This window comes from Pogoniulus pusillus, chromosome 5, assembly GCF_015220805.1.
Source record: "Pogoniulus pusillus isolate bPogPus1 chromosome 5, bPogPus1.pri, whole genome shotgun sequence".
Classification (NCBI taxonomy): Eukaryota; Metazoa; Chordata; class Aves; order Piciformes; family Lybiidae; genus Pogoniulus; species Pogoniulus pusillus.
Window position 1 is genome coordinate 42,954,049 of NC_087268.1, and position 18,703 is coordinate 42,972,751.

Genomic DNA, 18,703 nt, shown 5'->3' on the forward strand with positions numbered 1-18,703 from the left:
CAAGTAGCACTCACAGAGCTACCTTTTCTGCTGGTTCCCAAAGCCTCCTCCACAGACCTTGTGGGTCTATGAGGCTGCGGATAGGTAGTAAACTTGTGGGATATTTAGCAAAAAATCAAAGGAAGAGAAAGGGAAGAGACTAAGGAAAGAGATTAAGGAAAGATGTCACACAGGATTGAAGGAGTTTGTAGTCACTCAGGAACACATGGTCAATGACTTGGCATAGCTGTGTCACATTTGGTTTTTTAGTCTAGTGTTAATTAAGCTTCTATCAAATCACTCCTAGCACTTCTGCTGTAACAGAAATGTGGTGGGATAGCTTGTGGGTTTTATATCTCTTTTGAAAATGGATAGCAACTCATTGGGTTTAAGTGTCCTAAGTGTTGCAAAACAAGGTTCTGGTGCTGTCAAAGCTTAAACTGAACTATGTAGTAACACACACATTAAAATTAGAGAAATTACTTTAGTTATTGTTTCTATTGTTCTGGCAGGGCAGATATTGCTGGATGTGGACTTTGTTCCTCTGCTTTCAGGTATCTCCACAGACGCAAACCTGTGTGCCTTGTGCTTTTGCTTAACACTTTGTTCCTTCACAAAGACTGAAGAGATTCTCTGCTTCATATACAAGGGGGTTGGACAAGATGACTTTTGAGGGTACCTTCCAACTATTGAGTAAATAATTTAAATTTCCTAAATTTTTTAATGGTTCAGGTAAGAAATTTCTGGGCAAGGAAAGAAGAAGTCTTGGCCCTACTAAAATCCAACAGACTTTGGTAAAAAAAAGTAGTGTGCACACCAGTCAAGAGAAGCTGAAATGACAGACCATAGCCTTATATGAGTTTCAGAAATGCAGACAAAACCCAATTTGTGCCTTACAAGGTAAGAAAGTAACCCCAAAAGAAGGTGACAGAAAATGCATGAATCTAAAACCTAAGATCACATTCACTGATACCTCTTTTGGAGGCAGACCTACAGTTTGGAGCTGCAGACACAGAATATTAATTCCAAGAAAATGGGGGCAACAATATAGTGAATGGGACAACAACTTGACCAAACCCCAGCAAACCATTAGTAAAAGACTGAGCAAAATGGGAAAAAAGTGACATGCAGTGAAGCTGATAGGTATTTACTGTCCTGAAAACAATGCTAAATACTAACTCCTGGCAAGGACCAAGAAAAGACTGCACGTGGAGAAACACTAGTAATCTAATCTGTGAAAACCAGAGGACACTGAGGCAGCTACTCCTGACTGTCTGAGGAAAGCAGGTTTTCCATGAGAATGTTGTATCTAACAGAAAACCAAAAGGAAATCCAAGGGGAAAAAACCTCTCTCCCCAGAATGCTGCGTGCATGAAACAGGGTAACTGACTACAGAGATAAAAGACTCCTTACCGTATGGGTGCACAGGGAAAAGTATTTTGAGACTGTATCACATCGTTGGAAATGTGCTAAGGAGGCTGCAGATAGGTTGTAAATTTCTGGGATATTTAGCAAAGGCTCAAAGGAAGAGAAAGGGAAGAGACTAAGGAAAGATGTCACACAGGATCGATGTAGTTTGCAGTCACACAGGAACACATGGTCAGTGACATGGCATAGCTGTGTCACATTTGGTTTTTGAGTCTAGTGTTAATCAAGCTTCTATCAAATGGCTACAAAATTCTCAGTAAGGGAGGTTTGAGACTAGTTTTATTTTGGGGATTGGCAATTTCAGTAAATGCAAAAGAAAAGAACCTCAGAAAGTCCTGTGAGTCTACCCATCAGCATTGCAACAAATACCCACCTCCTCAGTCATGGTTGTATTTACGTAACCATATGAGAAATGCTTCCTTACTTCCTACATCAGCCTACATCACAGCTCTGCAGCAAGCTGAATGTAGACATACCCCAAGCCTCCCAGCCCACTCAGCATCCTGCTTGCTCAGAGTATCAAATGTATTATTAGTTCTATGTCTTTTATTACTTTCCTCATTTTGTTGTTGCAAAGCTCCTCTGAAAATTACTAAGTCCTGAATGAATATAATGTCCACAACGAATATAATGTCCTGAATGAGTGAGAATGTATAATGGTGTCAATCACAAAAGGAAAGCTGTTGCCACTTATTTTAACTGTTCTCTGGAATAATCTCACCAGGATGTCTTTGGTATTGTTAAAGTTTCATTTTAGTACTTACTTCAGTTCATATTTATACACTGCTTAAATTGATGTTTGTGTTGTTTTTTGCACGTGAGAAGTCTTTTGAATATGTAGTGAGGGTCAGAAGTGTACAATCAATAGATTCATCATGCCAAGTACTAGAATTCATCTGAACTTAATTTCCTTAAACTTTATGATATTTAGAACATCTCTTGAATTTTGATAAGTAGACCTTGGATTTCTTGAAAATCAGCCTAATTAAAAAATAATGAACCAATTTTATTTTCCTGAAACCAACTCATTATCCTGGTGGTTTCCAACAGCTTTTAGAACTCAGTTTTATATCAAATTATTTTGAGCCTGTTGGCCCAGCAACACCTTTGCAACCTTCTAAGGTGCTTCTGAAGTCAAGCAATTTGCCCAGGAGAAAATTCTAAAGCTGCTGTTATTCCCACTGCAGAGTTTGTACCTAGGTTTAGAAAGCAAATAAAACTTCTAGTGAAAACAGACAGTACCCATGGGATGCTCAAGACCTCTCGCTTCTTCCTTAACCTTAGTGGAATACCTTAGAAGGAGAATAGCTTCAACTTCAGCAGAGACCACTACAATTTCTGCTGTTCCATGGATGTTTTGTTTTGTTTTCATAGTACTATGAAAACCACAAACAAACATATTTACAAGATGCAAAACATTAAACCCTTTTGCAAGGCTCTGAAAGGAACCACTCTACATTGCCACTCGGACCCACTAACAGGCAAATAAGGCATATTCAAAGCTTGCTTTCTGTGTTATGCACATGTTTGAGGAGAATGGGCACACGTTTGGAACTGCAACCTACACAAAACTCACCTTCAATATCATTCAGATGCACTTCCAGTAGTTCCACTTGCTGCTTTTTCACAAAAAAACTCACTCTTGAAGGCAATAGAAAATACCAATTTTTGAGGATCCTGCCCAGTGGGAGCAGGCAGTAAGTACCTTCTGAGGCCACCTGCTTTCTTGTAACAAAAATGATAATCAAAAGGGATTGATTCGTTTGGGAATCTACAAAGCAAATGGTGAGTGGCCACCCACACCAGGAACTGTGTTAATTCAAACTGGCCCTGAAGGAACCTCACATTTCAAGGTGTAGATGTTTGTCTTTCCCTTAGACTACTTAAAGAAAAAATGTCTGCTGCCATTACTGACAGGTCGGAATGAGGTGGTGGGAACATGTAATTCATTGTTCTTTTCCTAATTTAGGACATAATGGCCCAAACAATGAGTTTCCTATCAAACCCCTTGGAAGATTATGCCATAAAACACAGTGCTTGCCAAATAGCCTTCAGATTATTACTGACTGCTTGCAATCTAGTATTTAATTACTAATAATTCAAGTAACATTATCAGCACAGGAAAAAAACTTGAAATGTTTAAGTATTCCTCAAGAGGGAAAAAAATAAAAGGAAAAAAACTTTTCTATGCTGATCAATTTTCAAGTTGATCAAGTTTTTTATTAAGAAAAACTTCAAGACCAAATGGAATGCCAGCTTACTTCAAAGCTACACTATGTTTAAATAGATTTACTAGAGGTAGAGTTATCCCTGGCAAAAATCGTTTTGACAATCTGCTCTCAATTTTCTGTATCACCATACTTTTGCTTTATGTGCATTTATTATTTCTTGGACAGAAAGAGAGAAAAGAATGTATCCAGTTCAGTCATAGAATCATAGAATCATAAATACATTTTTCTTTAAACAATTATTATTTCTTTCACACACAAGTACCTGAGCTGAGGAGTTAGAATCATAGAATCATAGAATCAACCAGGTTGGAAGAGACCTCCAAGAGCATCCAGTCCAACCTAGCACCCAGCCCTAGCCAGTCAACTAGACCATGGCACTAAGTGCCTCAGCCAGGCTTTGCTTGAACACCTCCAGGGACAGCAACTTCACCACTTCCCTGGGCAGCCCATTCCAATGCCAATCACTCTCTCTGGCAAGAACTTCCTCCTAACATCCAGCCTAGACCTCCCCCAGCACAGCTTGAGACTGTGTCCCCTTGTTCTGTTGCTGGTTGCCTGGCAGAAGAGGCCAACCCCCACCTGGCTACAGCCTCCCTTCAGGTAGTTGCAGGCAGCAATGAGGTCAGCCCTGAGCCTCCTCTTCCCCAGGCTAAACAGCCCCAGCTCCCTAACATATTCTCTGGCTTAGTGAGCACCCTATTGTATATGCGCAGTGGAATCAGTTCAAAAGGAGGGTGCCTGCATCCTCAAAAAAAAAACCCTGAAGGTTTTCTCCCAAAAGGTGATCACTCAGAGGCCTTTCCTCCTAGGTTAGACTCACTGGTTTATTACTCAGTTGAAAGCAACCTTCCCTGTGCATTGTACCTTGAGGCCTTAAGCACCTCTACAAACATTTTCACTTGTAAGGCAAGAAACTGCCTAAAAAAAGAGGGGCAGGAAATACAGCAATGGCGTAATTCTTCCTGGAAGCAGTGAGTGTTCCAGCAAAGACAAGTAATGTTAAAAATTAATTATATGCTATTTTTTTATTCCTTTGGAATGAGGATGCATGTGTTGGTGCAGCATAAATATGAAATATTCTGAGTAGAATAGAAAAGAGTGATTTAGAAGGAGAAGAAGAGGAGTGACCCATAAGCAACTGATAAAATATTCCAAATACATGCTCTAGCTTGCTTTTGCATATTAACTCCTCACTGCTGAAAGCCATGTGTGCAGCTCTGTTGTAAAATTAGACCAAGAGGTATTCCTCAACAAAAAAAACTGTTTGAATATCGAGTTCCTGCAGTATCTAGAACAATTTAGTGCCTACCTTTGCTCCAAAGGGGACTGATGATTAGCAGTTGCAGATCACAGCAGGGTGAAATAAAAACAAGTCTAATATTTGTCAAATAAATATTAGTAATGTTGACAAATTTGCCTTTCATGTGTGAGTGTCAAAAACACAAATACCTATTAATCAGAAAAATTGGCTGCTAGCTGTTACCAGCATCTTCCCAAGATGCTTACTGTTGAAAATTGTAACTATTTCATATTTGATGATTTGAAACTAATTAGGAATGTACCTCTGTAACTCTACGTTGAATTAACACAAAGCTGCAGCAATTCTAAGTGCCATTTTGAGAAGCTTTATTCTGCTACATCAGTCCTTTCCACATGACTCATCTGAACAGTCACTGCATAAAAGAGTTTGATCGTCTCCCAGCATCAGGCAAGCCACGGAATGGGGCAAAAAGATTCGTGCTTATGTATCAGCCATTAAAATTGTCAGGATCCTAATTTGCCAACTCCATTAGTCTTTTCAGAAAGCTTTATTATCTGTGCTGTATTATAACTGTAATAATGTTGTTAAAAAGACTATAAAAAAATTACCTGGAAGTATATAAATCAGTAGCAAGTTACATAGGAGATTTTTTAGCCTGACTGATGTTGATGAACCTGCATTAGATATGTTAAGTATTATAGACTAAAATCTAGGTAAATCTGCTCTTAACTATAAAATTTTCTGCATCTTGAGTTTGAATTTTTGCTGTTGTTTCATCTAAAAGGCACAGGGAAATTCTGCAGAGCTTCCTCTTCTGTCATAAGCAGATTTAGCTCAAGAAGTCCATTAGGCATGAAGGTAACAGCAATGACCACTAGTGAAATGGAAGTTACTCTGGAATACTCACAGATGCAACAAAACAAAACCAAAACAACAAAAGGAAAAATATGCAAATAATAAAAAGAAAAATGGATCTCACTTAGAATCCAAAAGTTAACAACAGTGTTGGAATACACCTTGGAAAAAAAGCTGCCTGGTATATGATGCAATTTCAGCAGACTTTTTGACTGCAAGGGACTCTTTGGGTATGTGAGTGTATGTACAAGTGTCCAACCGTGGACATAATACATACATGTGTTCTTAGAAGGTCTCTTTGGCAAACTGTGAGAGTGAAGAGGAATGTAAATTCATTTGTCAGTTATGGAAAGGCTCTACTTCAGCAATGATCTGTATTGATGTATGTAGGTATCCACCAGCAACCAGATTTGGGTGTATGGGTACGGAGTTTGTGGTTCGGCCAGTTTCTGTACTGAGCATAAAATGTGCTCTAGACAATGATTTGCAATGTCCATCTGGAGTTACTTGAAAAAGCAAACTCGACTCTAAATGATTAGCTAATGAGGTACAAAGATGCTTCCACAAAGGATCCATCAATTATTATAGTAACCTTTGCAGATATGGAGCTGGGATCCTTTAAAAAAAAATAAGCAGCATATTCCTTTGTACTACATTTGTTGTTTATGCAACAGAGAAAAAAAAAGCAGTAGGTAAGTAACTATGACAGATGTAAGTATAAAATGGAATGTCTTTGAGGACAGGACTGTCCCTTCTTTATATTTCTTGACAGTGTTTCAGATAAATTAATTGTAATGTTGAGTTTCAATCATTTACTACTTTACTTGCTTCTGCAAAAACAAACCCTGCAGTCAGTACACAATCATATTCTGCCATCAGCTGCATTTGTTGAAGATAGGCAGAAATCAGGTCTGAGGGCCTTTAATTAAAAAAAAAGCAGTAGCAGAAGCATGTGCATGTCCCACAGCCAATCTGACCGCAGTCAATTCACACAGGGCTTTTAGTATGCTGTCTCAGTAATTAAAGAAGAAAGAGGCTTTGGAGTTCTCATTCAAAGAACAGTACAGGCCTTCAGAAGACCGCCTTTAAGAACAAGCTAATCACTATTTCAGGAAGCAGTTTCTGTGAGTCCTTTCACTTCATCAGCCATGCTACATTGCAAAGACAGGTGTTTGCATTTAATCAATGTACTTCGGTTATGTTCCAGGTATTCAATTAACAGTGCATGCTGCCAGCCCATGGCCAGCACAAGAGACCAACTTGGAGAAGCAGTGGTCAAGGGGTGTTGCACTTGGCTTTTCACTGATTCCATAAATAAACCTTCCCTGCACCACTCTTTGAAATACCTCCTTTTTAAAATTAGATTTTGATTTTCTGCTCAGAAACACCTAAATCTCTGTTGAGCCAGTGAAATGTATTTTGCAATTTTAATTAGCATAATCTATCTTCCCTGCCTTTTTTTTTTATGCAGCCAGATTGCTAACAGAGGATAGGCTACTTCACTAAATGAAAAAAAAAAAAAGAACATTTTATTAAGTTTTTTACCCTGGCTCACTTCTGGCATCTTCTTATGCATTTTTTAAACTGATCTAAATACATGCATGTTATACAAAACTTGGTTCAGTTAAGAAGGCTGTAATGGGCTTCCCAGGGAGGTGGAGGAGTTGCCATCCCTGGAGTTGTTCAAGACAAGACTGGATGAGGCACTTAGTGCCATGGTTTAGTTGACTGGGCAGGGCTGGGTGCTAGGTTGGACTGGATGATCTTGGAGGTCTCTTCCAACCTCATTGATTCGATGATTCTATGGTCTAGATGACTGGATAGGGCTGGGTGCTAGGTTGGACTGAATGATCTTGCAGGTCTCTTCCAACCTGGTTGATTCTATGATTCTGTGATTCTAAATTGCAATGACTCTAACTGGTTAAAAAATGATATGGTCTGAGTAAAAATAAAAAACCTGTTCAGGAACTATTTTCCATGCTTCTCTGCAACACAGATAATGCTGACAGACAAAATGATATATACCTATTTTCATCCAAGCAATCTAAATTGCTCATACGCAGTATTAATTTATATGTTAAGGTTGTAAAGCCAAAAGCTAATATCAGATAACTAAATATTTATATTATATGTTTATGCTGTGAATCAATGTTGTGTAACTAAATAAGATGCAGCCACTGTTTGTACTTTGAGCTACTCTGTGAAATGTACGTGGGTTTAATAGGAAAGACAGAAAGCAGAGTTTAGCCACTGGACACTGGGTGCTCGTCTTACCTTTGCCTTTGATTTGTCATTGTGTTTCTTAAGCTTCTTAGGGACACATTAAGAAAATAAAGGCACTCAGAAATTAAAAGGCATTTAAGGATTGTGCATCAGCTTTTGAATTCTGGTGACTGACAAGTGGGTATTTCCAATATGCAAAGCAGAGTCCTATCACTGCTTTTAACAATTTATATTTCAGCACTACTATGATCACAATTTTCTTCTATATGTCAAATCTGCATAAAGCTGGGAATTGGAACCCTCAGGTGCAGAAAACATTTAAAATGTGAAACCAACAATAAATAGCAGTACATAAACCTGTGGTCTAATAGTCTGATCCAGCTGTCTCATAAACCCCAGATTTCAGTATTCCATAAAATCAACAGGCACCCAATAAACTGACCGCATTAACTATCACACGTGGACACGGTAACAAGCAGAGAGCTTCCCTAAGGCAAGGAAGCAATCTCAATATGATCCTTCATCCTAGGCAGATGTTCAGCTCTTTCATTTTTGGAGAACAGATGACTTTGCTAGTATGGGTTGTCAAATTTTGGTGATGCGTTACAAAATCAAGTGCAGAAGTGTGGATAATAGCCAAGAATGCTCAGTTGCCAGTAGTTTCTTCTAAATTATATCATAAGAGTTCTTCTTGCTGTCACATTCCATCTTGCTGCCATGTGAGAAAGGATGCATAGTCTTCCTCCTCCTCACAGTAATTCTTAAGTCATCTACCTGAAAGCCACTATAAAATGGTGAGCCAAAGGTTCTCATCATAATTTCAGGCACACATTCCCACATATTTTCTTAAGTAACTTCAAGATCTTCTTTTTTTTTTTGAGAGTTAGCTATCAGACCACCTTGCTAGTCCAGGTCAGCTCATCAGACAGCTAGACCTGATATAAGTGAAACAGTCAGAGGCAGGAACCGGGAATGCATATCTTTGCAGGCAGCCAACTCCCATGCAGTGAGCTGAGGTGCAAACGTAAGCACAGTTCATTAGTCTAGATCCAAGCCTTTTTCCCAATTTATTTTAGGTTTACAAAACAATGCAAGCCAGAAACTCACAGGCTGCTCTCTGAGGTTATGGTGCACAGCCACATAAAATTATGACAAGACACAGAAGCATGCAAAAGCTGCATTATTCTCTCTGCAATGAGACAATTACCTACTAGATACTAATCTTGGATTACTGAGAACTGTCCACTTAGCAGAGCAACAACCTCTGAAAAAAATAATTCAGTAATAAGTCTTGAAAAAGCAATACCTCTTGATTGGAACTTTTTCCATTTTGGAGCATTATTGGTCAGGTCACCACAAATCTGATTGAGATAAGAGATATTTAATCACTTGGATGGTGAGAAAACAGAGAAATCTACAGGCTGTGTGGACCAAGATCAAGTGGAGCATGAAAGTAAATGAATGGAGCATCTCTGTGCCCTTACTCCTTCTTTATATCCTACTCATACAAATCCTTTAATGAAAGCACTTTCCCACTTTTCCCTCTTCTCCTAGGACCTCATAGAATCATAGAATCAACCAGGTTGGAAGAGAACTCCAAGATCATCCAGTCCAACCTAGCACCCAGCCCTATCCAGTCAACTAAACCATGGCACTAAGTGCCTCTTCCAGGCTTCTCTTGAACACCTCCAGGGATGGCAACTCCACCACCCCCCTGGGCAGCCCATTCCAATGGCAAATCACTCTCTCTGGCAAAAACTTCCTCCTAACATCCAGCCTAGATCTCCCCTGGCACAACTTGAGACTGTGAAAGTGTAGAACATCTATGTGAAAGGTTTTAATGCCTAACACACTAAATGTAAAGTGACTCAAGCAATGAGAAGTATATCCATTCATGTTTCATTCCTCTTCCGCTTACAGTCCCTTATCCAACAGTTAACACTACCCTACATTCTCTCCCTGTTTCCATCAATCCAATTTTTGCCAACCTCATTACCTGTATCTAAAGCTACATATTTGGACTCCAAAGCCACACGTTGCTATCTTCATGAAAGGCTATCCAAAAACAAAACACAGATCAACGTGGCTTCTACCAGGCAAGAGAAATGATTGTTCTAAATTCAAATGCTGCAACCATAAATACCAACACTTTTCCCCAAATGTTTCCTCAACTACTTGATTGATATCACCAGAAAAATGAATGTTCAGTAAAAGCATCTCAAAGCTAAACATTTACTGAATATGGGCAATTGAATCTGGAACTGAAAAGAACTTACAAGAAGAGTACACAGAACCTGATGGGAGCCTCCCTGGCCATGATCATCAGTCAGCATCATTGGAATTCTGGTAGGATAACTCTGCATAAAGATCTTTTTCCTAATGTTATGCTTAATTTCCTTAAAAAACAGCTCTGTTTAAGAAAATCACTTTAGTTTCTTGTATTCATTTCTGCTTATATTTTCTTAAAGGAAAATTCCAAGGTCATAAGGGATATCATAACTCTAAAGTCAACCACAGGCATATGCCATGAGAACTGTATTAAGAAAGTCAAAGATATTTTGCAGATATGGAGTACTTCTACATACCTCCATAGTTCTCACAATGTACAGCCCCACATAGTACTATGCTGCAGTCCAATACCCAGATGTGCAAAAGCCACATCCCATGTGTTGATTTCCTTCCAAAACAAACTCAGACAAGAGCCAGATGTGTGTCCTTGTAGTCTCTAGCATGTTAAAAACTCAACACACAAGTCAGAGGGATGTGACCAAAAATACCACAGATGTATGTGCCTGCCATCGTAGACACGGCAAGAGCTACAGCTACGGAGAATGACAATGAATCTGTTTCTGGCAATGGAAAAGTCTATCTTTCAAATTATAGGGCAGATTATATTACCCACTGCATAGCCAAGCCCCAAGCTGGAACTAATTAGACTCCCCAAACAGTAGTGTGAGTGTGGCTGACTTATCCTTTGATCTTCCTGACATATATGAACTATTCCCTGTGTAATTTGTTTGGGGGGTTTTAGTGTGCATATGTTTGTACTCACGTGTGTCTGCACACGTGCTTTTCAAAAGGGCCCCATAAAATAAAGTTTCTACTTGGTTCACAAATACCTGTCTGGGTAATATGCAGCTCCTTTAGCTCTTTCAGTGCTTAAATGTGATTTTGAGTCCACTCTGGGTAAAAGCAGTGATCTTACCCCTGCACGCACACACGTGAACGAGCAAAGATGTGATTTATGCTACGAGCCTATCTAATGTAACGTAACAGCCCTACTTGTTAAAAGCTGTTGAGACTCCTACTTATTTTGAGGGATTTGCCCTGCTATTTTAAACCCAACAGGTCAGCGAGCAGGTCTGAGGTTCCATTGTCAGTCAAGCATCTGTAGAAACGCTTCTTTCAGGAGGGAAAAAAAATAAACCCGAGCTCGGAATGCTCGGTAGCCTTTACATCTGCTGCTCAGCTGGACCCGCGGTTAAAAGGCCATTAGAAGCACAAGGTGACAGACCTCGCAGGCTAGGTGAGCCGGAGATCAATTTGCTGCTTGCATTAGGAGTATCAGCACTCACTGCTGCTTTCTGACAGACTGAAAGTGGCTCCCGCCCTCAGCCCTGAAAATCAGGGCTGGCAAGTCTCCATCCCGGGGCAGCCGCTGCGCTGCAGAGCCTCCTTCTGGGCATCCGCGTTTCCACAGCGTGCAGGTGGGACACGCACCCGCCCGGAGGTATTAGCAGCCTCTGATGTGGGGCGTCAGAGACTCACTCCACCGAGCGCAGCGACGGGGCCTGAACTGCCGTGGGAGCCCGTGGGATCAGAGGCGCCTCTCTCCGCACAGCGCCTGCCTCCCAGTGCCTCGCTGTTTCGCAACCGCTCAGCAGAGTAAAGTAGCGCCGTCTCACCCGGTTAGCAGGGAAAGGTCGCCTTATCCAAACCAGGCTCGTCCCAGAGAGTTTGCTGGGCTTTGTGACAGCCTCCCACAACCAGACCTAGAAAATTTCCTATTAGGGAAGCTTACTTTCTGGACGTATGTTGTAGGTCTGGAGCAGTGAAGAAAGCAAACCTTCGGTTCAGTGGATTTTAGGCTGTTTTTACACACAGAGGAATACAGTGCTAAGAGTTTTACCAGGCATATGTTTTCCTGCCATCTGCAACGCATTTAAATTCCTTTTGCATCTTGTAATGTATTCTCTCTGTTTAGCATAATAACTATCCTGCTTTTAAACACCAACCTTTGTGTGCTGCTCTTCAGGAATTTGGAGGAGTGTTAATTCTTCTACATATTTAAGCTGCTGCCATAATTATGCCTGGTAGTAGGAACGGTTAAAAGACACAGGGAGACAGCACCCATTAACCAGGTACGAAGGGGAGCATACAGTTATATAGTTCATTGAAAATGTAATTTCATTTTGCTAGTAATGGGAGACCTGATACTTTGATACTGTAATGGAGTTTTAAGCACCAAGCTTGTTATTTCAACTAGAAACTTAAATGTAATTATGCATTTTTACTTTACTAAGCAGAAAGGATGATTAGTATGCATAGTTTTCTTACATGTATCGCAGGGAACAAGACAGAGATCTCTGAGTGATACTGCAAGATGCTCAAGTCATTCAAAGGAAATGGCAGGTGGTAATTTTAAAGACAAATTATCCAGAAAAGCTTTTATTGTTGATCACTTGTTATAAGATTTGCCATTTGCAAGTAATTGTACATTCAGCTGAAACTGACCTTTTATGAGAGCCAAGTGGTAATGTAAATGAAATGAATATATTCTTTATTGCAGTAATATAAAAAGAATGGCCTGAGCTTTTAACATAGTGCTTGACCTCTCTGGTGTCTGAACACCACCTAATCTCAGGAGTATTTCACAATAGCATATGATGAAGTAAGTACTGATACAGCATTAGAACAGTTTAACGCATCAGCACTTAGAAGTGTAGAAAACATTACACCTTTGGATATGCTTTTTGATTATGAACCAGACTGATGACAGAAAGAAAAAAAGATTATTAGGGTACAATGCACTGAGTTTCACCATCACACCAATTATTAAAATATTGCCATTTCTATTTTAGAGTCCCAAGTATCTTTCCAAGATACTCCGCCATAAAGTCACATCGGGAAACTCCAGATGCTGAGATTTAAAATTCTCAGTCATGAATGAATTATTCATAAGCAAGAAAAAAAGCATGCTATTTCTCCTCAAAGGCCCTGATCTTACAAACAGCACCTTTAGGTCTAGATGTGCAGACATAAGCTATATTCCCTTTAATGGCATCAGTCACATACAAGCCAGTAAATATGCACAGAAGTGATAGCAATGTTTGGTTTCAGAAAAGCTGAACTTCCTCCTAGCTAAATGCACACACCAGTTCATTAGCATGCACCACACACCCACAACAGGAAAATAAGGAAAGCCGTAAGGGGGGGTGGCCAGAGAGTCTCTTGATGCTGCAGCTACTGATATCACAGAGGTGAGGAGCAGTCATACACAATGTGGAGGATACTACTGTATTAACACTGAAGTATGAAAAGCCCAAAGTTTACATTAAATTCCATGTCCATCTTCACTGTCATCCTTGAGATCAGAAATGAATCTCTAATGATTCAATTCAGATTTCACAAACTTGTATTGATTACGTTATTGATTTCAGTAGGGCAATTCCTTTCCTTACACTCTTGGGACAAGTGCACAAGGTGCCTGTGAATCTATATTTCCTTTCTGGTCTGAAGGCAAGCACCTTCTTCACACAAGTCTCAGTGACAGCAGTAGAGAAACAGTAAAAGAAGGCAGTAATTAACAAGTGCTTTGATACTCAGTCGGGAGGATTTTGCACTGTTCTGTCAAGGTATCATTACATTTCAGAGATCCTTCACCGAAAGCAGACCATCTAGAAAGAATATCCTAGGAATATCTGACACAGACTAATAGCTCAATTGCATGAATGACTACTGAGTTGGTTTATTATTATCATCATCATCATTATTATTATCATTACCATCACTTCAGTGTGTTATGTCTGCTACTTTTCTTCAGTCAGTGCCTCTGTATTATGCAAGTCTGAAGCCCATTCATCAAAGGACAATTTCAAGTGATTCCTGACCTTCAAAATTAAGGGTTTACTTCTGCTTTCATTTCAGTTACTTTCACTATGGTGTCTGTGTTGTCAGAATCTCACATCGCTCATCAATTGCACAAGAGAACAAAGCTAAGTAAATTCTTAAGCAATGTTTAGAATTCAACATCTTTACAGCTGGACACTTTACAAGAACACTTCTACTCTTTCTCTGAGTACACTATTACTCAGTAACTACTAAACCAAAACAAACAAAAAACCCCAACAAAAAACTCCACAGCAACAATTAAAAAAGGAAACAAAGAAACAAAACAAAACAAAACACAAACAGAGACAGAGGAGAAAAAGAAACGAACATAAATACAAACAAACCCACAACCCACAGAAAGTCCCCACACCCTTCACCTTTCAGAGTCTCTAGATCACCTGGAAGTGGAAAGGCACAAATGAACAACTTCCATTATTTTTAAGTCAGACATTCACATTCATTCAGAAAACTTGGAGGCAAGGACATGCTCCATCTTTAACTTTGATATTTCATTCTCGTGGCTTCTCCTAAGATATTGTAAGTTACTGAAATCATAGCTGGAGTTAAACTTGCTAACAGACACATGCTGTGATATTCCTCTTCTGTATTGACCTTCAAGTGACAGATTTTCCTACAGCAAAATATTTCCTAGAGAGTCCTCAGGTGCTCCACTCAGTGCTCAAGAATGCAGGGTCATGGCAGCGTGAGCCTGACAGTTCAACTCTTCTTTCACAAGCACGATACTTCCCAGCAGCTCTGCAAGAGGACTGATTTTGCAAGGGTAGTCCAGCGCACACCACAAGCTACCGCTACCTACACTGCATGTGGCTGATGCACAACATCAAGCCCCCAGAAGCTTATTACGTACACTCAAAATGTTATTCTTTCCCCCATTTTCAGGTAAAGTTACTTTACAATCTGTGCTGGAAACCAGCTTTACATGCTGTACTCCACTGTACATCGCAGCACCAGGATTTGGCAATCGGAAAGATGTTAGATGCAGCAGGGTGATTACAAGCACTAGACAATTACTCTGAACATTTCAGTATTGTTGTAAAAGCATAGTAGGCAACTCTAGCCACATTATTACCAACTTCAACACATTTCATGTGTAACAAAATACACTGAGAAAACTGACTTTGTGAAAACAGCACAAAAACTGGCAGATTTTTAAATTGGTAACTTTTACCTGCTCTATTCAAAAGTTGAGTGCTAGCATTAAATAAAAAATGATAGAAGTTATCTAACAAGTCTGATGCTGCAGCTCCCTTTAACAGAGGGGCACCTCTGTGTGCACAGTCTCTCTAATTTAAACGGGTTCTGCAGCTCTTTGCATCAGTGCATACATGCTGCTTCAGTATCTACACGTTCTGCAGTAGTACATACACACCACCTCTTCAGCTCATCAACAGTCCTAGCTGAAAGTACCTTTCAAACAAATGACAAATTAAAATATATGTCTACTGTTACATCAGAACACATAAACCATACAGGGTATTATTACTTTCCATCATATTATCAAGCCATTGATGCAAAATCCTTTTGAAACGCAAAGCTTGCTCGGAAATATGACTATAATTAAAGTTCTGTGAACTCTTTAAAACATGAGGCATTTGACAGACTACGCTTCTTTCATAACAACAACAAATTGCTTCCTTAACCAAGTCATTATGGTGGAAAAAGAATGAAAACCAAAACAAAACAAAAAAGTCTCTGGGTTCTGTACATTGATAAATTAGTTAAACTTGTAACATTGCACTGGGTTGCAAACGCAGAGCTTTCATATTAGCAAGGGCACACACTGCGCGGACAATTATAACACAACATCTCAGCACCGTACAAGAAAGCATACATCCAAAGACGCCTTAAAGCAATACTAGTGCTCCAGCAACTGAGTAACTCGAATTGCTACACACACAACTCCAGTGTTAGCACATCAACTAGCAATAAGGCAGAAGAAAACAACCAACTTGTAATAGGAAGTTGAGAAAAAATAAGTCATACGTGCATAAATCATGTATTCCTTAACCATCAGATATTAACTATGAAGCTCATCAGGAAACTGAGAAGTAATTTTGTATTGAACTACTATTACATATTTAACTACCATGAGTCTCAAGCTGATACTGTTCATAGAAACTTCCAAACATTGGGATTACTTCAAAATTGCACAGCAACTTTGCACTGTACATTAAGACAGACAAAACCCAACTTCTCTGTGAGCTGAAAGCAACAAGTGTTTACCCAAAGTTACTAGAAGTCTGAAATTCGCTGTAAATTACTATTTTAATTGCATCTTTTTTTAAATGGGACAGGGTATATCCTACCACCATCTCAAAGTAGACTGGGCAACAGTGAGGGGGAAAAAAAATCATGACTGCATATTCAAAGGGTATATGGCTCACAGAAGAGATTTCTTGAGTAGATATATCTGACAATAAACCTGAAGAGAATTAAATAACAAAACAAAACAAATTACGTGGAAAGACCACAGAATTAATGAGCCTGAGGGATTAATAGTTACATCCACAGGCCCTTTAGGCTCCTGCCTTGTCCTAAAATACGTCAGTGGGTCAGACCTACGTCTCTGAAGGAAACAACGTGGCTATGAGAGATTTGGTCGGTTCTTCGTTGGCAGCATGGAACAACCTTCCCTGTATTTCTGTGAACTACATCCTCTCTGTCCTGAGATTTTCCACATTTATCATTCCTCATACAAAGTGCTAAATACTGCACTGAATAACTGTGGCTTTATTTCACCTCAAGGAAGATAAATGTACTGCTTCCAACCTTAAAAAGGAAGCAGGCAAACCGATGGGCATCTAACTCACTCTACAAACAGCAGAACCTAATAGCAAAGTGCCAGTGGCAAAGCAGGAATGTTTCTTGAGGGCTCAAGAAGCTCAATTTAAGCAGCCCAAGCTCATGCCTTCCCATACTATTTCTCTCTTTTTGTAGTCCTTTCCAATTGCTAAGAGATTCTCTGCCCCGGATATATTTTTATTCAGTCAATCCCAAAGATGCAATAAGGATAAGGTCGTACAGAAAAGGAGGAAAATAAAATTCCAACAAAAAGCAGCAACACCGTCGCAAGGCAGATTGAAACATAACCTGTTGTAGGCTGTTTCGGCAGAAGGAAGCGCACAGTAACAGGCTGTCTGGGGTCTCGGGCGGCGGAAGGGGGTTGTGTATGTGGAGGGGGGATGCCTCTCCCCAACAGCCGCCGCTCGATTTGGGCTGCAGCGGAGGCGCCCGGCTGCGCCTCCAAGGGGCGAGCTGCCGGTCCGGGGATGCTGACCCCTTCGCAGGGGCGCGCCCCTCCGCGCAGCCACGGCAGCAAGGGGCCGGAAAGCTGCAGGGCTACTTGCCCCATCCTTCTCCTCCTCCCAAACCTCCCTCGCGCCCTGTCCCCGCTAGCAGAGGGCAGTTGTTTCTCCCGCGCAGGGCGGCAGCGGCGGCAGCAGCCACTGCGGAACCGCTGGCTGCCTCTCGCAGCCCGGCCGCAACTCTCAAGAAGTTTCTGCCGGCGAACAGAACCTCGGCTGAAGCTCGCCCACGCCCCTCTTTCCCCCTCCTCCTTTTTAACCCCCCTGTTAGTTTTTATGTTTATTTAACCGTTTATTTACACACACGCCCTGACAAGAAGCCTCCCGGTGCCACCCGGGCTGGCAGAGCCACTCCGCGCCGCGCGGACAACGCTCACGGCCCCGTTTCCGCGAGGAGTGGGCGCAGCCGGGCGGCGGCTCTCCCCTCGCTGCGCGGCCCCCGCCCCGCCTCGACCGGTCCCTTACCTGCGATCTCCTGGTAGGGCACGTTGGCCAAGCTGAAGCCCTTGGCGCTGTACGCCTGCCGCACCTCGCCGCAGCTCCGCGCCTTGCCCTCGGCCCCCGCGGCCAGCGGCGGCAGAAGCAGTAGCGGCAGCAGCAGCAGCCCCGCCGGGGCGCAGCGCCGCGCAGCTCCCTGCGCCGCCGGCATGGCGCGGCGCGCAAGTCCCGCGCTGCCGCCGCACGGCCGCGCCGCCGCCGCGCCCCCCGTCTGCGGGGGCGGCGGCCCGGGAAGCCCCCGGCCGCGGAGGCAAACTTTTGCGAGACGGGGGGGAGATGGGCGCGCGCACAGCACACACATGCGCGCGGGGCGGGGGGTAGGAGCGAGGCAGCCTCGTTCGCCCCCCAGGTCCTTAACCAAATGCAAAGGGCTCTCGCCTCCCGCCAGAAAAAACACACAAAAAGGGGGGAAAAGGGCCCAAAAAAAAATAAAATAAAAGAAAGGAAGGCAAAACGAAGGTACAACAGTCTGGCAGCAGGCTGTGAAGACTGAAACCGCAGGCGCGTTGCTGCGAGCGGAGTCCCGGGGCAGAGGCAGCTCGGTCTGCCGCGGAGCTGTGCCTGCCGCCTCTGCGAGGCTGGAGGTGGTGGGGAAGGCAGCCGGCGTGGGGCTGGAGTGGACAGCGGCTCCGTGCGTGCTGTGTGTCTGTCTGTGTGTCCGTGTGTGTGTGCGCGCGTGCATGCGGGTGGTGCGCCGGGTGCGCGTGCCTGGATTTACGGGATCCGGGGAAACCTCTGCTCCGCGCAGCGCTGGAGCCGCTTCCTGAGCCAGGCAGGGAGAAATCCTGGAG

At 41.9% G+C, this 18,703-nt stretch overlaps 1 protein-coding gene across 1 annotated transcript in view; it reads right to left on the reverse strand.

Moving 5' to 3' along the window:
• The window catches only part of GPC6 (glypican 6), a 928,307-nt gene extending 910,094 nt beyond the window's left edge, over window positions 1-18,213 (reverse strand). Inside the window, exon 1 of the mRNA XM_064143898.1 lies at window positions 17,880-18,213. Coding sequence (XP_063999968.1) covers window positions 17,880-18,213 — 334 coding nt within the window. The remainder of the gene's footprint in view (window positions 1-17,879) is intronic.
• Window positions 18,214-18,703: the final 490 nt, after the last annotated feature.